The 16,685-nt window shown below is 46.3% G+C and overlaps 1 protein-coding gene across 1 annotated transcript in view; it reads left to right on the forward strand.

Moving 5' to 3' along the window:
• CANX (calnexin) overlaps window positions 1-16,685 on the forward strand; it is a 78,316-nt gene that overhangs the window by 31,080 nt on the left and 30,551 nt on the right. Inside the window, exons 2-4 of the mRNA XM_068278088.1 lie at window positions 2,151-2,360; window positions 14,410-14,483; window positions 14,665-14,723. Coding sequence (XP_068134189.1) covers window positions 2,154-2,360; window positions 14,410-14,483; window positions 14,665-14,723 — 340 coding nt within the window. The 5' untranslated portion in view covers window positions 2,151-2,153. The remainder of the gene's footprint in view (window positions 1-2,150; window positions 2,361-14,409; window positions 14,484-14,664; window positions 14,724-16,685) is intronic.

A 16,685-nucleotide genomic window follows, 5' to 3' on the forward strand; every position in this document is an offset into this window, starting at 1 on the left:
CGACTGCTGTCCCCCCAAATATTATTGTGCCTTCTGTTCAAATCTCAACTGCTCCAGCAGCTGCGACTGTCCGTCTGCGCCCAGTATTGTCTGCTTTTTCTCACTGCCAGGCTCGTTCGTTCGCGCGTGTGTGTATATGACGTAGCACGTGACGTGCTACTGTATAGGCGGCAGCCACGTTGGCCTCTCATGCGGAAGCAGCGGACAAGACTGGGAACAGCTGGACAGTCAGAACAGCTGGAGCAGGTACTGTGTTCTTCCCAGGCTCTTTTAGCCGGGTGTTCTACCCAGCTAGTTTTGATGACCACCCGGCTGTCATCGGCTCACCTCCTCCTATGCGGTAAGCAGAGTTGGTCACAGAAGCACTGGCCCTGCATTCTCTCATCTCTCCCCACCCGGCTACTATTTCATGCCACCCGGCTGGAAAAAAATTTCTGGGGAGAACATTGTGAGATATAAAATCACAGGTACTAGGGGGCACATTAACATTTATGGGGGCAGCAGATGCGATACCTGAGAGTACATGCTGAATCGATCAGGAATCGGCTTGCAGCATATTGCCAGCCAACAGATCTTTCTCTAATCAGATTGGATCAGTGAGAGATCTGTCTCGTGGTAATTCTGCGCATACATCGCTAGATCTATGGGCACCTTATATGCTGCGTGTTATGATCCACCCTACCAGTTTGCTAACTTATCTCATTACTTGGAAACACTGTACAACATGGCGTATGACCAGCTGTGAAATGCTTCTCATGTACGAGTAGCTGATGCTAAAATCCTCCCTGTAGATTACAGGCCAAATTCAGAATAGACTGATAAAGCTGATCAGTGTGTTTTAGTGACTAGTGACCTAGTTCTCTCTTTTAAAAAAAAATAAAAAAAAATCTGCCAGGCGTTTGCTATGGAGCGTGAAAATCTGCTGGCCGTTTTTTTTTTGTTTTTTTACTCGTGTTGTACGGAATCTCGTGTTTTTATGTGTGGGATGTAGTGCCATTCGAATTCCCTTTTACGTAAATGAAACGGGGCTGGTGATGTCATCCTTGTTCTGGATGACATTATTTTAGTTCATTAATTTTTATTCAACAACTTTATCCGGTGGTTTTTAAAATCTTTCTCCAGCAGAAAAATGTTGGCTTTACTGAATGTTCTATTTTGTTTTGTATATTCCAGGATAGAAAAATTTAGGTTTATTCATAAAAAGCAAATGTTAAGACAAAGTGCACCAGCCTGTAAAGGAATACAGGGCATGCCTGTGGACTACACACAGTCCCTTCTCTGAGATCGCATCATTTGGATCCAGGGAACTGTGATCATGTGACCAAAATGATTAGTACAGTGGATATAGAGTAGACATTTCCAGTCAGTGAGGTCTTTTGGAGGTGGGCTCATTAGAGTTGCATGTAATAGCAACGTCTAATAAGTTTTGTGAGATGGAAAATGCATGATATTGTGTAAATAGTGTCTGGTGGTGGTTGTATCAGACAGGGCCTGTGACATCTGGGCGGGGGCTATGCCCTGCGTAGGGGTGGGGCCAGGCCCCTGTGATGCTACGGGGCTGGCCTTGTGTTGCAGGGGGGCTCTGTTTTATGGAAGCAGAGCAGGCTCCTATACTTGGCAACCATAAGGGCCTTTTTCCACTACCCTGCAATTTGCGATTTGCTTCTGATCGCAAATCGCAAGGTACATTAAACTAATGGAAACTGCAGCAGCAATTTCCATTAGTGCGATCCGATTGCGATGCGATTTTGGTCAAAGCGCAATCGTCGTCCTGCCGCGTTTTGTATGCGATTGAGCTGGACTATGAGTATAGTAGCTCAATCGCAATCGCATGGTGGAAATTGAAACGCGATTGCGATCGGAATGGCGATCGCAATCGCATTTCATAGTGGAAAAGAGCCCTTAGAGGGGAATGGCGAAGGTCAGGAAAATGGTAATAATTATGTGTTGATGTAAATTCATGCTAATTTTGTGCATATGTATGCAGCATTGGGCTGATCCATTTTCAAGCTGCACAAAATTTGTACCAACTTAGAATTCTGATCATCTCTTTTACCATCCTTGCAGAGGGGAGGAGACATCTGAGAAATGAATGAAGTGATGTGAAGACAACAGTTAGATTTCAATGCTTGTTGTTCATCTTTCTCTAGATCATGGATCCAAAGTGGCTAATTTGTGTGAGCGTTCTGGTCATCGGCTTAGTAACAGTACATGCCCACGGAGGGGATCACCACCACCACCATCATGACCATGACCACGATCACGACCACGATGATGGACTAGACGTAGATGATGATTTGGATGACATTGAGCCTGAAGATTTAAAGCCGGAGACCAGCTCCCCACCCCCCGCTCCCAAGGTATGTATTTTTTCTCTTATTTAAAATGCTTATTATATATAAATCCGTGCCTGATATCACTTTTGGTTTAGTAAAAGAAAATTGTGGTGAAGATTTGCCATGTCCCCTTTAAAGTGTACCCAAGACAAACTTCAGGTCAAACCAGGATACTTTCCTAAGGAGGAGGAAGCCTCTGGATCCTACAGAGGCTCCCCTTGTTGTCCTTCGGGCCACGTGGACCCCCAAAAGAAATCCAATAGGAGATTGTCTGACTTCAGCTCTGGGCACGGGCGTACTGTTATCAAGGAGAAAAAGAAGAAAAGTACCAGGCACCTTCCGTCCAATTTCTTTATTGCAGTGCATTCATAACAGGTATCTCATCTAAGATGCATCCATCAATTAGATCATCCGGTTGTGGTGTGATGGTGGGGGAGTGCCGGGCACCAGATGGGGCTTGCGAGGTCCGTTTCGCGTCTCACAAGACGCTTGATCACGCTGCGCTCCAATAGCAGATGCAATCTGCGGTCTTCCGGAATATCACAGGGAAAAGCTCTATTCCTTCCGGTAGCCACAGTTCGCCATTGGTGATAGGAGAACCAAGCAGTAATCCATCCAGCGGAAATGCTACAACACCGCATAAGAAACTAATTACCCAAAAGGCAAAGCCCACCTCCATCACACCACCACCGGATGATCTAATTGATGAGTGCATCTTAGATGAGCTACCTGTTATGAATGCACTGCAATAAAGAAATTGGACGGAAGGTGCCCGGTACTTTTCTTCTTCTTCTCCTTGATGAATACAAGTACAGCCTTTCTTCACTTCAGCCGTTGTGCACACGTCCCAGCAGATGATCCAGGAAGCGCCGATAAATTGGAGAGTGTTTTTGTCCTTTCACTCACAGCTTCCACACGTAATAGGGTAGTGCCACTCCGCATCTACTTTTTCTGATTTAGCATCACGGGTGTACTGTGCCTGCACAAGTATGGCTGCGTAGTAACCTGGAGCTGCTTGTGCATGAGTGAGGCTGTGCTGTGCCTGCACGCAGTAACCTGGAGCTGCTTGTGCATGAGTGAGGCTGTACTGTGCCTGCACGACTATGGCGCACCTGCGCAGTAACTTGGAGCTGCTTATGCACGAGTGTGGCTGTACTGTGCCAGTGTGAGTATGGCCACACCTGCGCAGTAAGCCGGACAAGATCGTGCAGGAGTATGGCCACACTTGTGCTGTAATCTGGTGCTGCTCATGCATAAGTGTGGCTGTACTGTGCCTTTGCATATATGGCAGTAAGCCGGGGCTGCTCGTGCATGAGTACGTCTGTGCTTGCTTGAGTATGGGCCGCGCCTGCACAGTAACCTGGAGTTACTTGTGCATAAGTGTCTCTGACTTACGGCGCAGGTGTGGCCATACTTGTGCAGTGCAGCCATGCTCATGCATGAAGGGGAGCACGGCCCAGATCTTCCAGAGGGTCCCGGCAAGCGGCAGTAGGGGCAAGAAGTACACCTAAATTTGCCTAGTCTAAGAGATCTACCAACATTTTTAAACTTTGCTTCCCCCATCCAAGCATAGCAAGTAGCTGCAGAACCCTTCATGGTTCCATAAATCCTTTGTGGTTTACCTCTGATCACCGGCGATCATAGTGATCAGGAGCGAATTGGTGCAGCTTCTGATCAATGCCAGGAGATGAAGCTGTCAATTGACGGCTTAATCTCCAGCCTCGGGGGCGCGGACCACATTCAGTGAAATCTACGTTATGTCAGAAGCTCACAGCCACGAGCACGATGTAGATTTCAGCCACATCAGTCCAGAAAATGTTAAGGCCATTTGTACACTAAGTGGAGCATGGCTGCGAATTAGAAGGTCCCAGTCCACGGTGGTGGGCTCAAGGAGGACATGGGAAGCCTCTGGACCATCCATGGACTTCCCTCTACATAACCGGTTCCCTTTAACAAAATTTGAGCCACGATGGGTTTGCCAAAGAATAGAACTCCCAAGATTTGGAGCATATAGATATAACTGTACAGACGTAAGCTTATATAAAGCCCATTGTAGTTTCTGTGGGCTGGGAGTGTACCTACATTCCTTGTGTCTTATCAAATCCTGAGACCAGTATTCACGGCTTACTGTAATCCAGCCAGAAACTGAAGCTTGAGTTCTTTTTTTAATTTATTTTTTCCTCCGGTACGTTTTGCACTTTTCACCTGCAGACGTTGTGCTCGGTCTTTGCAAGTCCTTCCTTCATGTCTCTGTTTGGTTCTCGTCCTCATCAATGCTGTGCGCTCTGAGCGGGAGGAGTTGGTTGCCTTCCAGGACGCGCTGTTTGCATGCACATTTTATGAAGCTGCTCTGCAGACAGCCAGCAAGATGTCTTGGCAAGGACAAGTCCCCCATCTGATGCCTATCACTTCTCCCTATGGGACAGAGCCTTACTCTGTGAGCTAATTGGACAAGACAGTGTCTTCCTGCTCTGCAGACTGGCATTAAAGGGACTCAGAGCTGGGAAAAATAAAGATTTTATACATACCTGGGGCTTCCTCCAGCCCCATCCGCCTAGATCGCTCCCACGCCGCTGTCCTCCGCTGACCGCAGCTACGAGAACTGGGTCCTGTCACTGACATCATCGGAGCCGGCCTATGTAGGAGAAGTGTGCCCTCTATGTATCTCTCAAGCGGCTGCTGGAGAGGTGCGCAAGCAGCGCACTTCTCTTACGCTAGACTGGCTCCGACTGACGGAAGAGCGGGGACCCAGTTCTCCTAGCTGCGGCCAGCGGAGGATGGTGGCGCGTGGGAGCGATCCAGGAGGATGGGCTGGAGGAAGCGCCAGGTATGTATAATTGAGACATCTCAGAGCTCACTCCAGTCTGAATTATTGCAAATACTTTGTTTTAAGAAAGCAAATTTCTGTTTTCCATGCGTTTTAGTAAGAGAGCTTTTTGATCCATTGTTAGCCCCTCACACACTCCCAGGGCTGTGGAGTCGGTCCAAAAATCCACCGACTCCGACTTCTCAGTTTAGGATTCCTCCGACTCCTCTAATTTGCATATTACAATTTTGTTGATTAAAAGTATGTAACATGAAATTCGTCTCTTAACTGCCAACGCTTAGGAATTTTACAAGACAACTGAAGTGAGAAGGATATGTAGACTACTATATTTATTCCCTTTAGACTAAAACTAGTCCTTGGTAAGAGTACTTGTAAAAGGTACAGACCCGAACAAAGAACATCTATCAGGCCCTAGGCAATGTAAGTGTGGGTACATGTAAGAATGATGTGCAGGTACTCTGCAGGGGAATGAGGAGATTCTTCCTCTATTACACATTCTTCATGCACAATCTGAACAAGGTTTATGGGTGATAGACAACACCTCTGTGTTCAATGTGCACAGCATTCTCAGTGGATTCCCTGCAGCTCTGTGGGGAGTGCATATGTAGAGTATAGTACTACTGTGTAACAAAGTAAACCTGAGACAGATGAAATTAAAGTTTTATACATACCTGGGGTAACCTCCAGCCCCCTTCAGGCTAATCAGTCCCTCGTTGTCCTCCTCCACCACCTGGATCTTCTGCTATGAGTCCAGGTACTTGAGCCAGTCGGGCGTAGTGCGCATGCACACACTCCGCCGCCAGGAGCATACTACACCTGTGCAGCACTATTGCGCAGGTGCAGAATGTTCCTGGCTGTGGGAGCGGCATGCGGCCGGACAGCACTGACTGAATTACCAGGACTCATAGCAGAAGATCCGGGTGGTGGAGGACAGCGAGGGACTGATTAGCCTGAAGGGGGCTGGAGGAAGCCCCAGGTATGTATAAAACTTTACTTTTTCATCCGTCTCAGGTACCCTTTAATTTGTAGTCACCTAACCAAATTTTAACAACATATCAAATTATTTGATTTCATCAGCAAAGGGAGTGCATACATTTGCATAAATCAGCATCAGTGCAGAATTATTTCCATCTCATTGACCATCTCTATTAGTGACACAGCTACACATCAGGCTTTATTCTTACAGCATAGATGTTATTTGTATATATAAGAGATTCCTGTGTACACATCATATATACAGTCGCAATCAGATATGTATATCTGACCTTAAAAATACGGGGACTGCTTTATTGAAGCAGCACAAGTAACTAATTTTGATCGGTTTATTTCATTTTTGTGGACTAAGCACAGCTATTACTGTATATATACTATATATACACATTATTTTTAATGACTATTATCTGAGAAATAGAAAATTTTATCATATTTTCTATTTTAATTACAGTAACAAATTCATTAGGAGTCGGAGTCGGTGTATTTTTTCCCGACTCCGACTCCAGGCACCCAAAATTGCCCGACTCCACGACTCCGACTCCACAGCCCTGCACACTCCAATGAGTTCTGGATCATCATGAGTTTGCTGGTTAATCTATAACTGCTGGGAAGTTCAAAGGGTCATTAGCTCTGCTCTGTTTTATCATTAACAATACAGAATGTTGTTAGTAAACTGCAAATATTAGAGAATGATGCAAAAAAAGCTATAAAAATGGAAAAAATAAAACTTTTATTTGCTACTAATGTTCTATCAATTATTCCGTACTACATGGACAATTCATCATATCTTACGTTTTGGGGGGGGGGGGGGGGGTTGCTTCAGTGTCACTTTAAAGAGGTAGAATAACGTAATGAAAAAAGTGCTTAATTTTTACATTCATTAAAGGGAAGGTTCAGGGAGGGTGGGTAAAAAATCAAAATCAATTTCCACTTACCTGGGGCTTCCTCCAGCCCGTGGCAGGCAGGAGGTGCCCTCGCCGCCGCTCCGCAGGCTCCCAGTGGTCTCCGGTGGCGCGCCCGACCTGGCCAGGCCGGCTGCCAGGTCGGGCTCTTCTGCGCTCCAAGGCCCGGAACTTCTGCGTCCCACGCCGGCGTGCTGACGTCATCGGACGTCCTCCGGGCTCTACTCCTTGTACTTCTCACTATGCGGACGTACAAGGGGGATGCGTACATTTTTCCGGGCAGAAGAGCCGAAGCCTCACGGATGAGCGCTTCGGTTTTTCTGCGGGGGACAGGGATCAGTGATCGGGAACCATGTTCCCTTTCACTGATCCCAAGGCTACCGGGGGACACAGCGGGGACACGGGGGCGCGATCGCACGCGGGAGAGCGCAGCTGAGCAGCCGTCCGGATGTGAGCTTCATATCCTTCTCACCCTTGGTTCCCTTTAAAATCCCTAAGCTTTGGCAGTGATGAGATGCCTTTTATATTGCAAACTTTCAATCAACAAGATTATTATATGTAAATGGGGAGTTTGAGTCGGTGGAATCATAAACGGAGAAGTCGGAGTCTAAGGATTTTTGTACTGACTGCAGAGCCCTGCTTACCACGCCTCTATTTTTAGAGATGGGATTTAAGTTGTCGGCATGTTGATAGGACAGAATAAGTCATTGTACATACCGTGTTTCCCCAAAAATGTCAGTGTCTTATAAATGTTTTGCTCCAAATGTTGTGCTCGGGCTTATTTTCAGTGGATGTCTTATATTTCTATGAACACACATGTTCCTGTGCTGTGTTTCTTCCTGCCTTCCCCACTGTGCCACCTCTTCCTCTGCTGGATCCACCTCTTGTGTGCCCCTGTGTCTCCCTCTTACCTTTAGTGTCCTCCTCTGTACCCGTGTCCTCTTCTCATGGTCGTTTCTACGGCCGTGCGGCATGTGCAGGCGCCCTGAGCGCTGCTGGGAGGGGGGCGCTGTGATGGAGGGGGAGCCGCAGCCGCAGGGAGGGCAGCCCGACCTCTCCCTCCCTTCCTCTCCCCGGGCCGCCCTCCGTGCCATCCCCCCTCGGAGTGCTGCGAGTGCAGAGTAATGCGGCAGGGAAGCGCTATGCAAAACTACTCACCTCGCTGGCTCCAAGCGCTGCTCTCTCGCCGCCAGTCTCCTCTCTGCATACACGCTGATACACGCTGCTTCCTGTTTAGCCGGAAGCAGCGTGTGTGTGTGTATCAGCGTGTAGGCAGAGAGGAGACTGGCGGCGAGAGAGCAGCGCTTGGAGCCAGCGAGGTGAGTAGTTTTGCATAGCGCTTCCCTGCCGCATTACTCTGCACTCCGAGGGGGGATCGCACGGAGGGCGGCCCGGGGAGAGGAAGGGAGGAAGAGGTCGGGCTGCCCTCCCCGCGGCTGCTCCTCCCAACTCCATCACGGGGGGCACCTACCTAAACCAATACTGGGGCAGCTACCTAACCTATCCTGGGGGGCACCTACCTAATCTAACCTATATTGGGGGCACCTACCTAATCTAACCTATCCTGGGGGCACCTACCTATCTAACCTATTCTGGGGGTCACCTACCTATCTAACCTATCCTGGGGGGCACCTACCTAATCTAACCTATACTGGGGGCACCTACCTATCTAACCTAAACTGGGTGGCACCTACCTATCTAACCTAAACTGGGGGCACCTACCTAATCTAACCTATACTGGGGGCACCTACCTAATCTAACCTATACTGGGGGCACCTACCTATCTAACCTATACTGGGTGGCAGCTACCTATCTAACCTATACTGGGGGCACCTACCCAATCTAACCTATACTGGGGGGCACCTACCCAATCTAACCTATACTGGGGGGCACCTACCCAATCTAACCTATACTGGGGGGCACCTACCTAATCTAACCTATACTGGGGGGCAGCTACCTAATCTATACTGGGGGCAGCTACCTATCTAACCTATACTGGGGGGCACCTACCTATCTAACCTATACTGGGGGCACCTACCTAATCTAACCTATACTGGGGCACCTACCTATCTAACCTATACTGGGTGGCAGCTACCTATCTAACCTATACTGGGGGCACCTACCCAATCTAACCTATACTGGGGGGCACCTACCCAATCTAACCTATACTGGGGGGCACCTACCCAATCTAACCTATACTGGGGGGCACCTACCTAATCTAACCTATACTGGGGGGCAGCTACCTAATCTATACTGGGGGCAGCTACCTATCTAACCTATACTGGGGGCAGCTACCTATCTAACCTATACTGGGGGGCACCTACCTATCTAACCTATACTGGGGGGCACCTACCTATCTAACCTGGGGGGCAGCTACCTAATCTAACCTATACTGAGGGGGCAGCTACCTAATCTAACCTATACTGGGGGGCACCTATCTATCTAACCTATACTGGGGGGCACCTATCTATCTAACCTATACTGGGGGGCAGCTACCGATCTAACCTATACTGGGGGGCACCTACCTAACCTATACTGGGGGGCAGCTACCTATCTAACCTATAGTGGGAGCATTAACTTATCTAACCTGTATTGGGGGCACCTACCTACCTAACTAGTCTATACAGGTGACCACTATACTGGAGGCACCTACCTAACTAACCTATACTGGGGGCATCTACCTATCTAACCTATGCTGGGGGCAACTATTCTAGCTACCTATATTAGAGGCACCCACCTAGCTAACCTGTACTGGGGGCACCTACCTATCTAACTTATACCGGGGACGCCTGCCTATCTAACCTATACTGTGGGCAACTATACTGGCTACCTATACTGGAGGCACCTACCTGGCTAACCTATACCGGAGGCAACTATACTGGCTAACCTATGCCTGGCTACCTATACTGGGGGGACCTATAGCTGGCTACCTATACTGGGGTACCTATTCTGGGGGAATCTATACTGAGTGCAACTAGACCTGGCTAACCTACACTGCGGGCACCCATACCTTGCTTCGGGGGGGGGGGTGCAATTTTTACACCCTCGCCCTGGGTGCATTTTAGCCTAGAAACTGCACTGCCTCTTCTATCCCCTAAACTCCTGTGTCCCATGTAACCCTATGTCCTCCTGGTGTCCCTCTGTCTTCTGATGTCCCTCTGCATCCTCCTTTTACCCCTAGCTCCATGTCGTGCTGTCCCCAGTGTCCTGCACTGTCCCCCTAATCCTTTTCTTCCTCTCAGCTCACTGCTGTTGTGTCCCCAATCTTCAGCCTAAATTGAAGAAGTACGGAAACTTGTGTTTCTACTGGAGCCGATAATCTCATAGGTGGGACCATGGCTCTGTTATTGGGCCGATCACTGCACTCGCTGAGTAGCAGCGATTGGCCCAATGAAGGAGCCTTGGTCCTGCCCATGAAGACCATTGGCTCCAGTAGGAAAACAAGTTGCCATACTTTTCCCCCTTACTGCAGCTAGGGCTTACTTTCGGGGTAGGGTTTATACTTCGAGCATTCTCAAAATTCCTGTTAGGACTTACTTTCAGGGGATGTCTTAATTTCAGGGAAAGAGGATAGTTATGTGTTCCGCACTCTCAGCATTCAGGAAATCTGTGGCTCTTAAATGACTGATACACTGTATATTCTGAGTTATTGGATCAGGGGTGCCTATGCTGTATGCTGGTATTTAGATGAATTCTCTCATAGACACCTGCGCCCATATGCAACTCACTTTTTCGCCTGAGTTTTTATTCCTAGGAGATCATTTTTCATCTTCAAATTCAAAATAACTTTCCAGCACTTTTCAACTAAAAAAAAGTTCCAAAAAGTAAATGAAAAAATACTATCGGAATTATTTTGAGTATTTTCTTGCTTGCTGGTGGCTTAAAATGCATTTTATTGGCACTTTTTTAAAAATATCAACCAGGGGAAAGCTCAGGAGAAAAAGTGAATTGCATGTGGACACTGCTGAGGAGTAGAACCAGCTAATTGCATACAGTGCGACCGCAGCCCCTTACACAAGGATGGGCAGATATTGGCAATTTCAAGTCTTACAGTTTTAAAGGACTCTGTAGAAACTACTCCCTCCTCATCATATAATATTCTTTTATACTTATAACTCTCCATTATTCATTTGGCAAAATGGTCCTCATTTTGGTACTGTATTAAAATCCCAGAATACGTAACACTTGTTTTACATCTAGAATGTAGAGAGCGTAAGATTGTTAGCCTATTTCAGGGCCCTCCTACCTGTGTGCTCTTCCCTACCACCATATGGACTTAGTGACTTATCTGTTACATTTATCAATGTTTGTTACATCACTATTCTGTGTACCATTGTTTAGCACTGTAATGTACATAGGTAGCCTTGTTTAACCTCCCTGGCGGTAAGCCCGAGCTGAGCTCGGGCTATGCCGCCGGGAGGCACCGCTCAGGCCCCGCTGGGCCGATTTGCATAATTTTTTTTTTTTTTTGTTACACGCAGCTAGCACTTTGCTAGCTGCGTGTAACCTCCGATCGCCGCCGCTGCCCGCCGAACCGCCGCTATACCCGTCGCCGCAGATCTCCGTTCGCCGGCGGCGATCGGAGGGGCTGGGGGGATGCCGCTCAGCAGCGGCTATCATGTAGCGAGACATTGTCTCGCTACATGAAAAAAAAAAAAAAAATTAAAAAAAAAAGGTATTTGCTGCCCCCTGGCGGATTTTAACAAACCGCCAGGGAGTTTAAAGAGACTCTGTGATAAAATAAAGTTCCCCTGGTTGGTACTCACCTCGGCAGGGGGAAGCCTCTGAATCCTATCGCGGCTTCTCCCGTCCTCCTCCGTCCCACGGCAGTCTCAACGCAGCCCACTGAATGCAAAGCCGAGAATTTGTCAGGCTGTGCAATATTTACCTTTCCCTTTTGCGGCTTTCTGCTCGGAAATCGGCAGAAATAGCCGATCTCAGTAGAGTCCGCTGTACTGCGCAGGAGACTTGCCTGTGCAGTAGAGCGGACCTGACTGGGATCGGCTATTTCCGAGCTGAGAGCCGCTACTGCGCTGGAGCCGGGAAGTTAAATATTTACTTGGCCGCTGTTCAGTGGGCTGCAGCGAGACCACAGTGGGACACAGGAGGATGGGGAAAGCCTCAATAGGATTCAGAGGCTTTCCTCTCTTGAAGTGAGTACTCTCCAGGGGAATTTTTTAACCTTACAGATTCTCTTTTTAACCACTTTGTCCTCCTTGACGTATAAAAACGTCGGACAGGCGCGCTCCCGCGGCCGATCGCGCGTGTGCACGCGCACTCCCGGCCGCGGAGTCGGTAGCCACGGAATCAATGTATCGGGCTAGGGAGCCCGATCATTGATTCCTCTCCCCCGCTGAAAAAGCGACAGCTTCTCTCGGAAGCTTCGCTCTTTCTGAAGCTGTGTCCCTCTAAGCGTACATTGTACGCTTAGAGTGACGTCATGTAAAAAAAAAATCGAGATTGCCATCTTGTGGCCAAAAAGTAAAACTACAAGTAAATACCCAAAAACATTACACTACACCAATATTTCCCCAAATAAAACACTTTTATATCCCACCCTCCCAAAAATGCCCACATAAAATGTTTAATAAAAAAAAAACCAAAAAAAACATTACTATAAAAAAAAAAAAAAAAAAAAAACCAAACATAAATATTTACCTAAGGGTCTAAACTTTTTAACCACTTCCCAACTGAGGGGTTTTACCCCCTGACCACCAGAGCAATTTTCACCTTTCAGCGCTCCTTCCATTCATTCGTCTATAATTTTATCATTACTTATCGCAATGAAATGAACTATATCTTGTTTTTTTCGCCACCAATTAGGCTTTCTTTAGGTGGGACATTATGCCAAGAATAATTTTATTCTAAATGTGTTTTAATGGGAAAATAGGAAAAATGTGGGAAAAAATTTATTATTTTTCAGTTTTCGGCCTTTATAGTTTTTAAATAATGCATGCTACTGTAATTAAAACCCATTAAATGTATATGCCTATTTATCCCGGTTATAAAACCGTTTAAATTATGTCCCTATCACAATGTTTGCCGCCAATATTTTAGTTGGAAATAAAGGTGCATTTTTTTCAGTTTTGCGTCCATCCCTAATTACAAGCCCATAGTTTATAAAGTAACAGTGTTATACCCTCTTGACATAAATATTTAAAAAGTTCAGTCCCTAAGGTAACTATTTATGTATTTTTTTTAAATTGTAATTAATTTATTTTTTTTAATTACAAAAAAAAAAAAAAAAATTGGGGAGTGTGGGAGGTAAGGAGTTAATTTTTTGTGTAAAACAAGTTTATTTGTGTGTAAAAAATGGTTAGGGTGTAGTTTTACTAGGGTTAGGGTGTAGTTTTTACATTACAAATTTGTTTCAGGCGACCTGCAAGCGTCCTTCCGGACGCTTGCAAGAAGTAGAAAGAGGCTGGGACTTTGTTATTTTTCACAATGATCGCGCTGCTCAGCCGAGCGGCAGCAGATAATTGCGGGGCTGAGATCAACGAACGGGAATGGATTTTCCCGTTCGTTGATCTCTGGGCGAGCGGGCGGCGGCGTGTTTACTAGCGGCGGGCGGCGTGTTTACAAGCGGGAGCGCGGACAGCGGCGGGAGTGCGCAGAGTACGGATTTCTCCGTCCCTGGGGGTGAAAGGATGGAAAAAGGGGCGGAGAAATCCGTACGCGTGGGGGTAAAGTGGTTAAATATCTAAAGATGAAATATTTCTCTCTATTTTTTTTTTTTTTATAAGCTTGTAAATAGTGATGTATGCAAAACGGAAAAAATGCTCTTTTATTTCCAAATATTGTCGCGATACATTGTGATAGGGACATAATTTAAATGGTGAAATAACCGTGACAAATGGGCAATAACAATACGTGGGTTTTAATTATGGAGGCATGTATTATTTTAAAACTATAATGGCCGAAAACTGACAAATAATGAATTTTTTCATTTTTTTCTTATTCTTCCTGTTAAAATGCATTTACAGTAAAGTGGCTCTTAGCAAAATGTACCCCCTAAAGAAAGCCTAATTGGTGGCGGAAAAAACAAGATATAGATCAGTTCATTGTGATAAGTAGAGATAAAGTTATAGGCTAATGAATGGGAGGTGAACATTGCTCGGATGCATAAGCTGAAAACGACTGAGATGTTAAGTGGTTAATGTTGTACTGTCTTCCCTACCTATTGTACAGCCCTGTATAATATGGTAGCGCTTTATAAATAACGTATAATATCAACTAACCATTACGTTGGTCAGCTTCAGTCAGACCATGTGGTGTGAGCTTGTGTTTAATTTCAGATTCTTTTACTTTTGTTTTCGCCTTTTGTCCTGAAAATCTGTTTTACTACTTGTAGGTTACATACAAAGCTCCATTCCCAACTGGCGAGGTTCATTTCGCAGAAGCCTTTGACAAAGACACAATGGATGGGTAAGAACACCTATATGCTGCTTTTTGCTTGTTAACCTAGCTGTAAAGGGTTTTCCTTGCGGTCTGTCCACTGGATTTCGGATTTTGTTCAGTATTGTCCACTAAATGGCCTAATAGGAGTTTTGAGTTATTCTCTAAATTTTATTTATGCGGCTGAAACTAAACACAAAATCTTGTTTAGGTGGGTCATTTCGAAGGCAAAGAAGGATGACACGGATGAGGAGATCGCCAAGTACGATGGTAAGAGCTGCTTTCACTACATACAGCATAAAAATTCAACAATGCTCAGTTCAGGGGTGCGCGATGACCTCTAGTCAGGCAAGATGCATGTGTTCTCTGTAGTCTGCAGAACATACCATGTAAATGCATCTGCTGGGCTGTTGGCTCAGCAGCATGTACTCTACTATGGAGAGAAGCTGAAGACCTCCTAATATTGGCAGTGCAAATATCCATCATGAGCTATTGCTATTCCATAGAGCTGAATGAAGAGGACAGGGAAGGATTGTCTGTACTCAAATCACACTTATCAGAAACCATAATGAAGGACCATTTCACGTGACCAAACTCTCTGTACAAGGCTGACTGGTGACCATAGATTACCACATGACTCTGGGCATAGGTGCAAGGTAGGTTGTATCGCACACACTGGGATTAGAGCTTTATTTATTTGGAGTGCTGCAGCTGTAGAAAGGGGATGATGCCTCTATAAAACATATCAAAGTGAAGGCTGACACATCCCATGCGATACTTTATTGAAAATGTATAAAGGTTCAAAGCCAACGTTTCGGGACCACGAAGGGTCCCTTTATCAAGGCAATATGTGCTCAAGGCACCATCTGTACACTGCAGTAACTGCTTTGTTAGCAGATAAGGGTGAAGACATCTCTGGGCACTCACATAAAGTGGCTGTAGCCATAGGCCTAGATCTCTCCAAATCACTATATGTACTACAGGATACCCAGATAGCTCATGGTAACCCAGAACCAATAGGAAAATATAGGGGGCTATAAGACCGAAAAGCTCTCCTGCTTAATAACGTACAGTATAATTGTCCACTGATGTGGACCAGATAGTCTGACTCTAGCCGTCAGTACGTTGGGTTGGTGTGGCTCTGTAAAATTTATAGGCTTGCTATACACCAGCGGTTCTAGAGACTCAGCAATGATGATTCCTGAGCAAAGCCAGACTGAATGCTCAGTCGGGATTTTATCAGGGCCTGATAACAAGCAGGCTGATCAGTAAAGGATGAAGCAGAGAGCAGGGTAGGTGTTTTCTCTAATGTTCCCACTGATGTAAATCATAAAATACATGAGGGTGCTTAGTCTCTGGTTCACTTTAACGTGTACCAGAGATGGGGATAACAAAAAGTTTTATACATACCTGGGGCTTCCTCTAGCCCCAACTGAAGGATCGCTCCCACGCCGCCGTCCCCTGCTGCCCGCAGCTCCAGTATCAAGTCCCGTAACTTCCTCCAGTCGTGGTCAGTTTGCGCAAGAAGTGCGTTTTTTACGTATCTCTCTGGCGGCCGGTCCACTACCAGTGTTCCCCAACCCTTTTCTCAAGGCCCGCCAACAGTGCATCTTTTGTGGAAGTCCACACAGGTAGGTAATTGGCTCTGCTGAGACACTAATTACCTCATGTGAATGTTAGTAAATGTTTTGCAGAAAACCACAGTTGGTGGGCCTTGAGGACATGGTTGGGGGAACTGTGCACTAGACCACCTAGAGACCAATAGACCACCAGGAAAGCTATGGGGAAACACTAGACCACCAGGGTTGCCTACTGTAGGGGGGTGGGGGGGGGGGGTAAACTACTAAACTACCAGGGAGATCTGTATAAGGGAGGAGGGGGTCACAGGTCAAATGGGGAAATGTAATGTTCTTACACATAAAAATAAGTAATCAGGGTGAGGAGTGATTTTACAATGGCCAAAGACGAATTGTATACAATTTGTAGAATATTGCAAAAAAAAATAAGCAATTTTATTCATATCAAGTTTCTCTCTAGCATGTGTACGAAGTTTTTAACATCCCTCCCATTGTCCTCCTTTCTCTTCTGAAAGAAGGACTCTGCATCCCAGCTCAGTGGATAGTGTACTGGTTAAGAGCACCGCCTCTGATGTAGTAGACCAGTAGATTTGTACCTATTCAGTAAGGAGTCCTTGGTCAAGACTCCCAAGCACCGCAGGGTCAGTTTTTCTTT

This window comes from Hyperolius riggenbachi, chromosome 3 (genome assembly GCF_040937935.1).
Source record: "Hyperolius riggenbachi isolate aHypRig1 chromosome 3, aHypRig1.pri, whole genome shotgun sequence".
NCBI classification, from domain to species: domain Eukaryota; kingdom Metazoa; phylum Chordata; class Amphibia; order Anura; family Hyperoliidae; genus Hyperolius; species Hyperolius riggenbachi.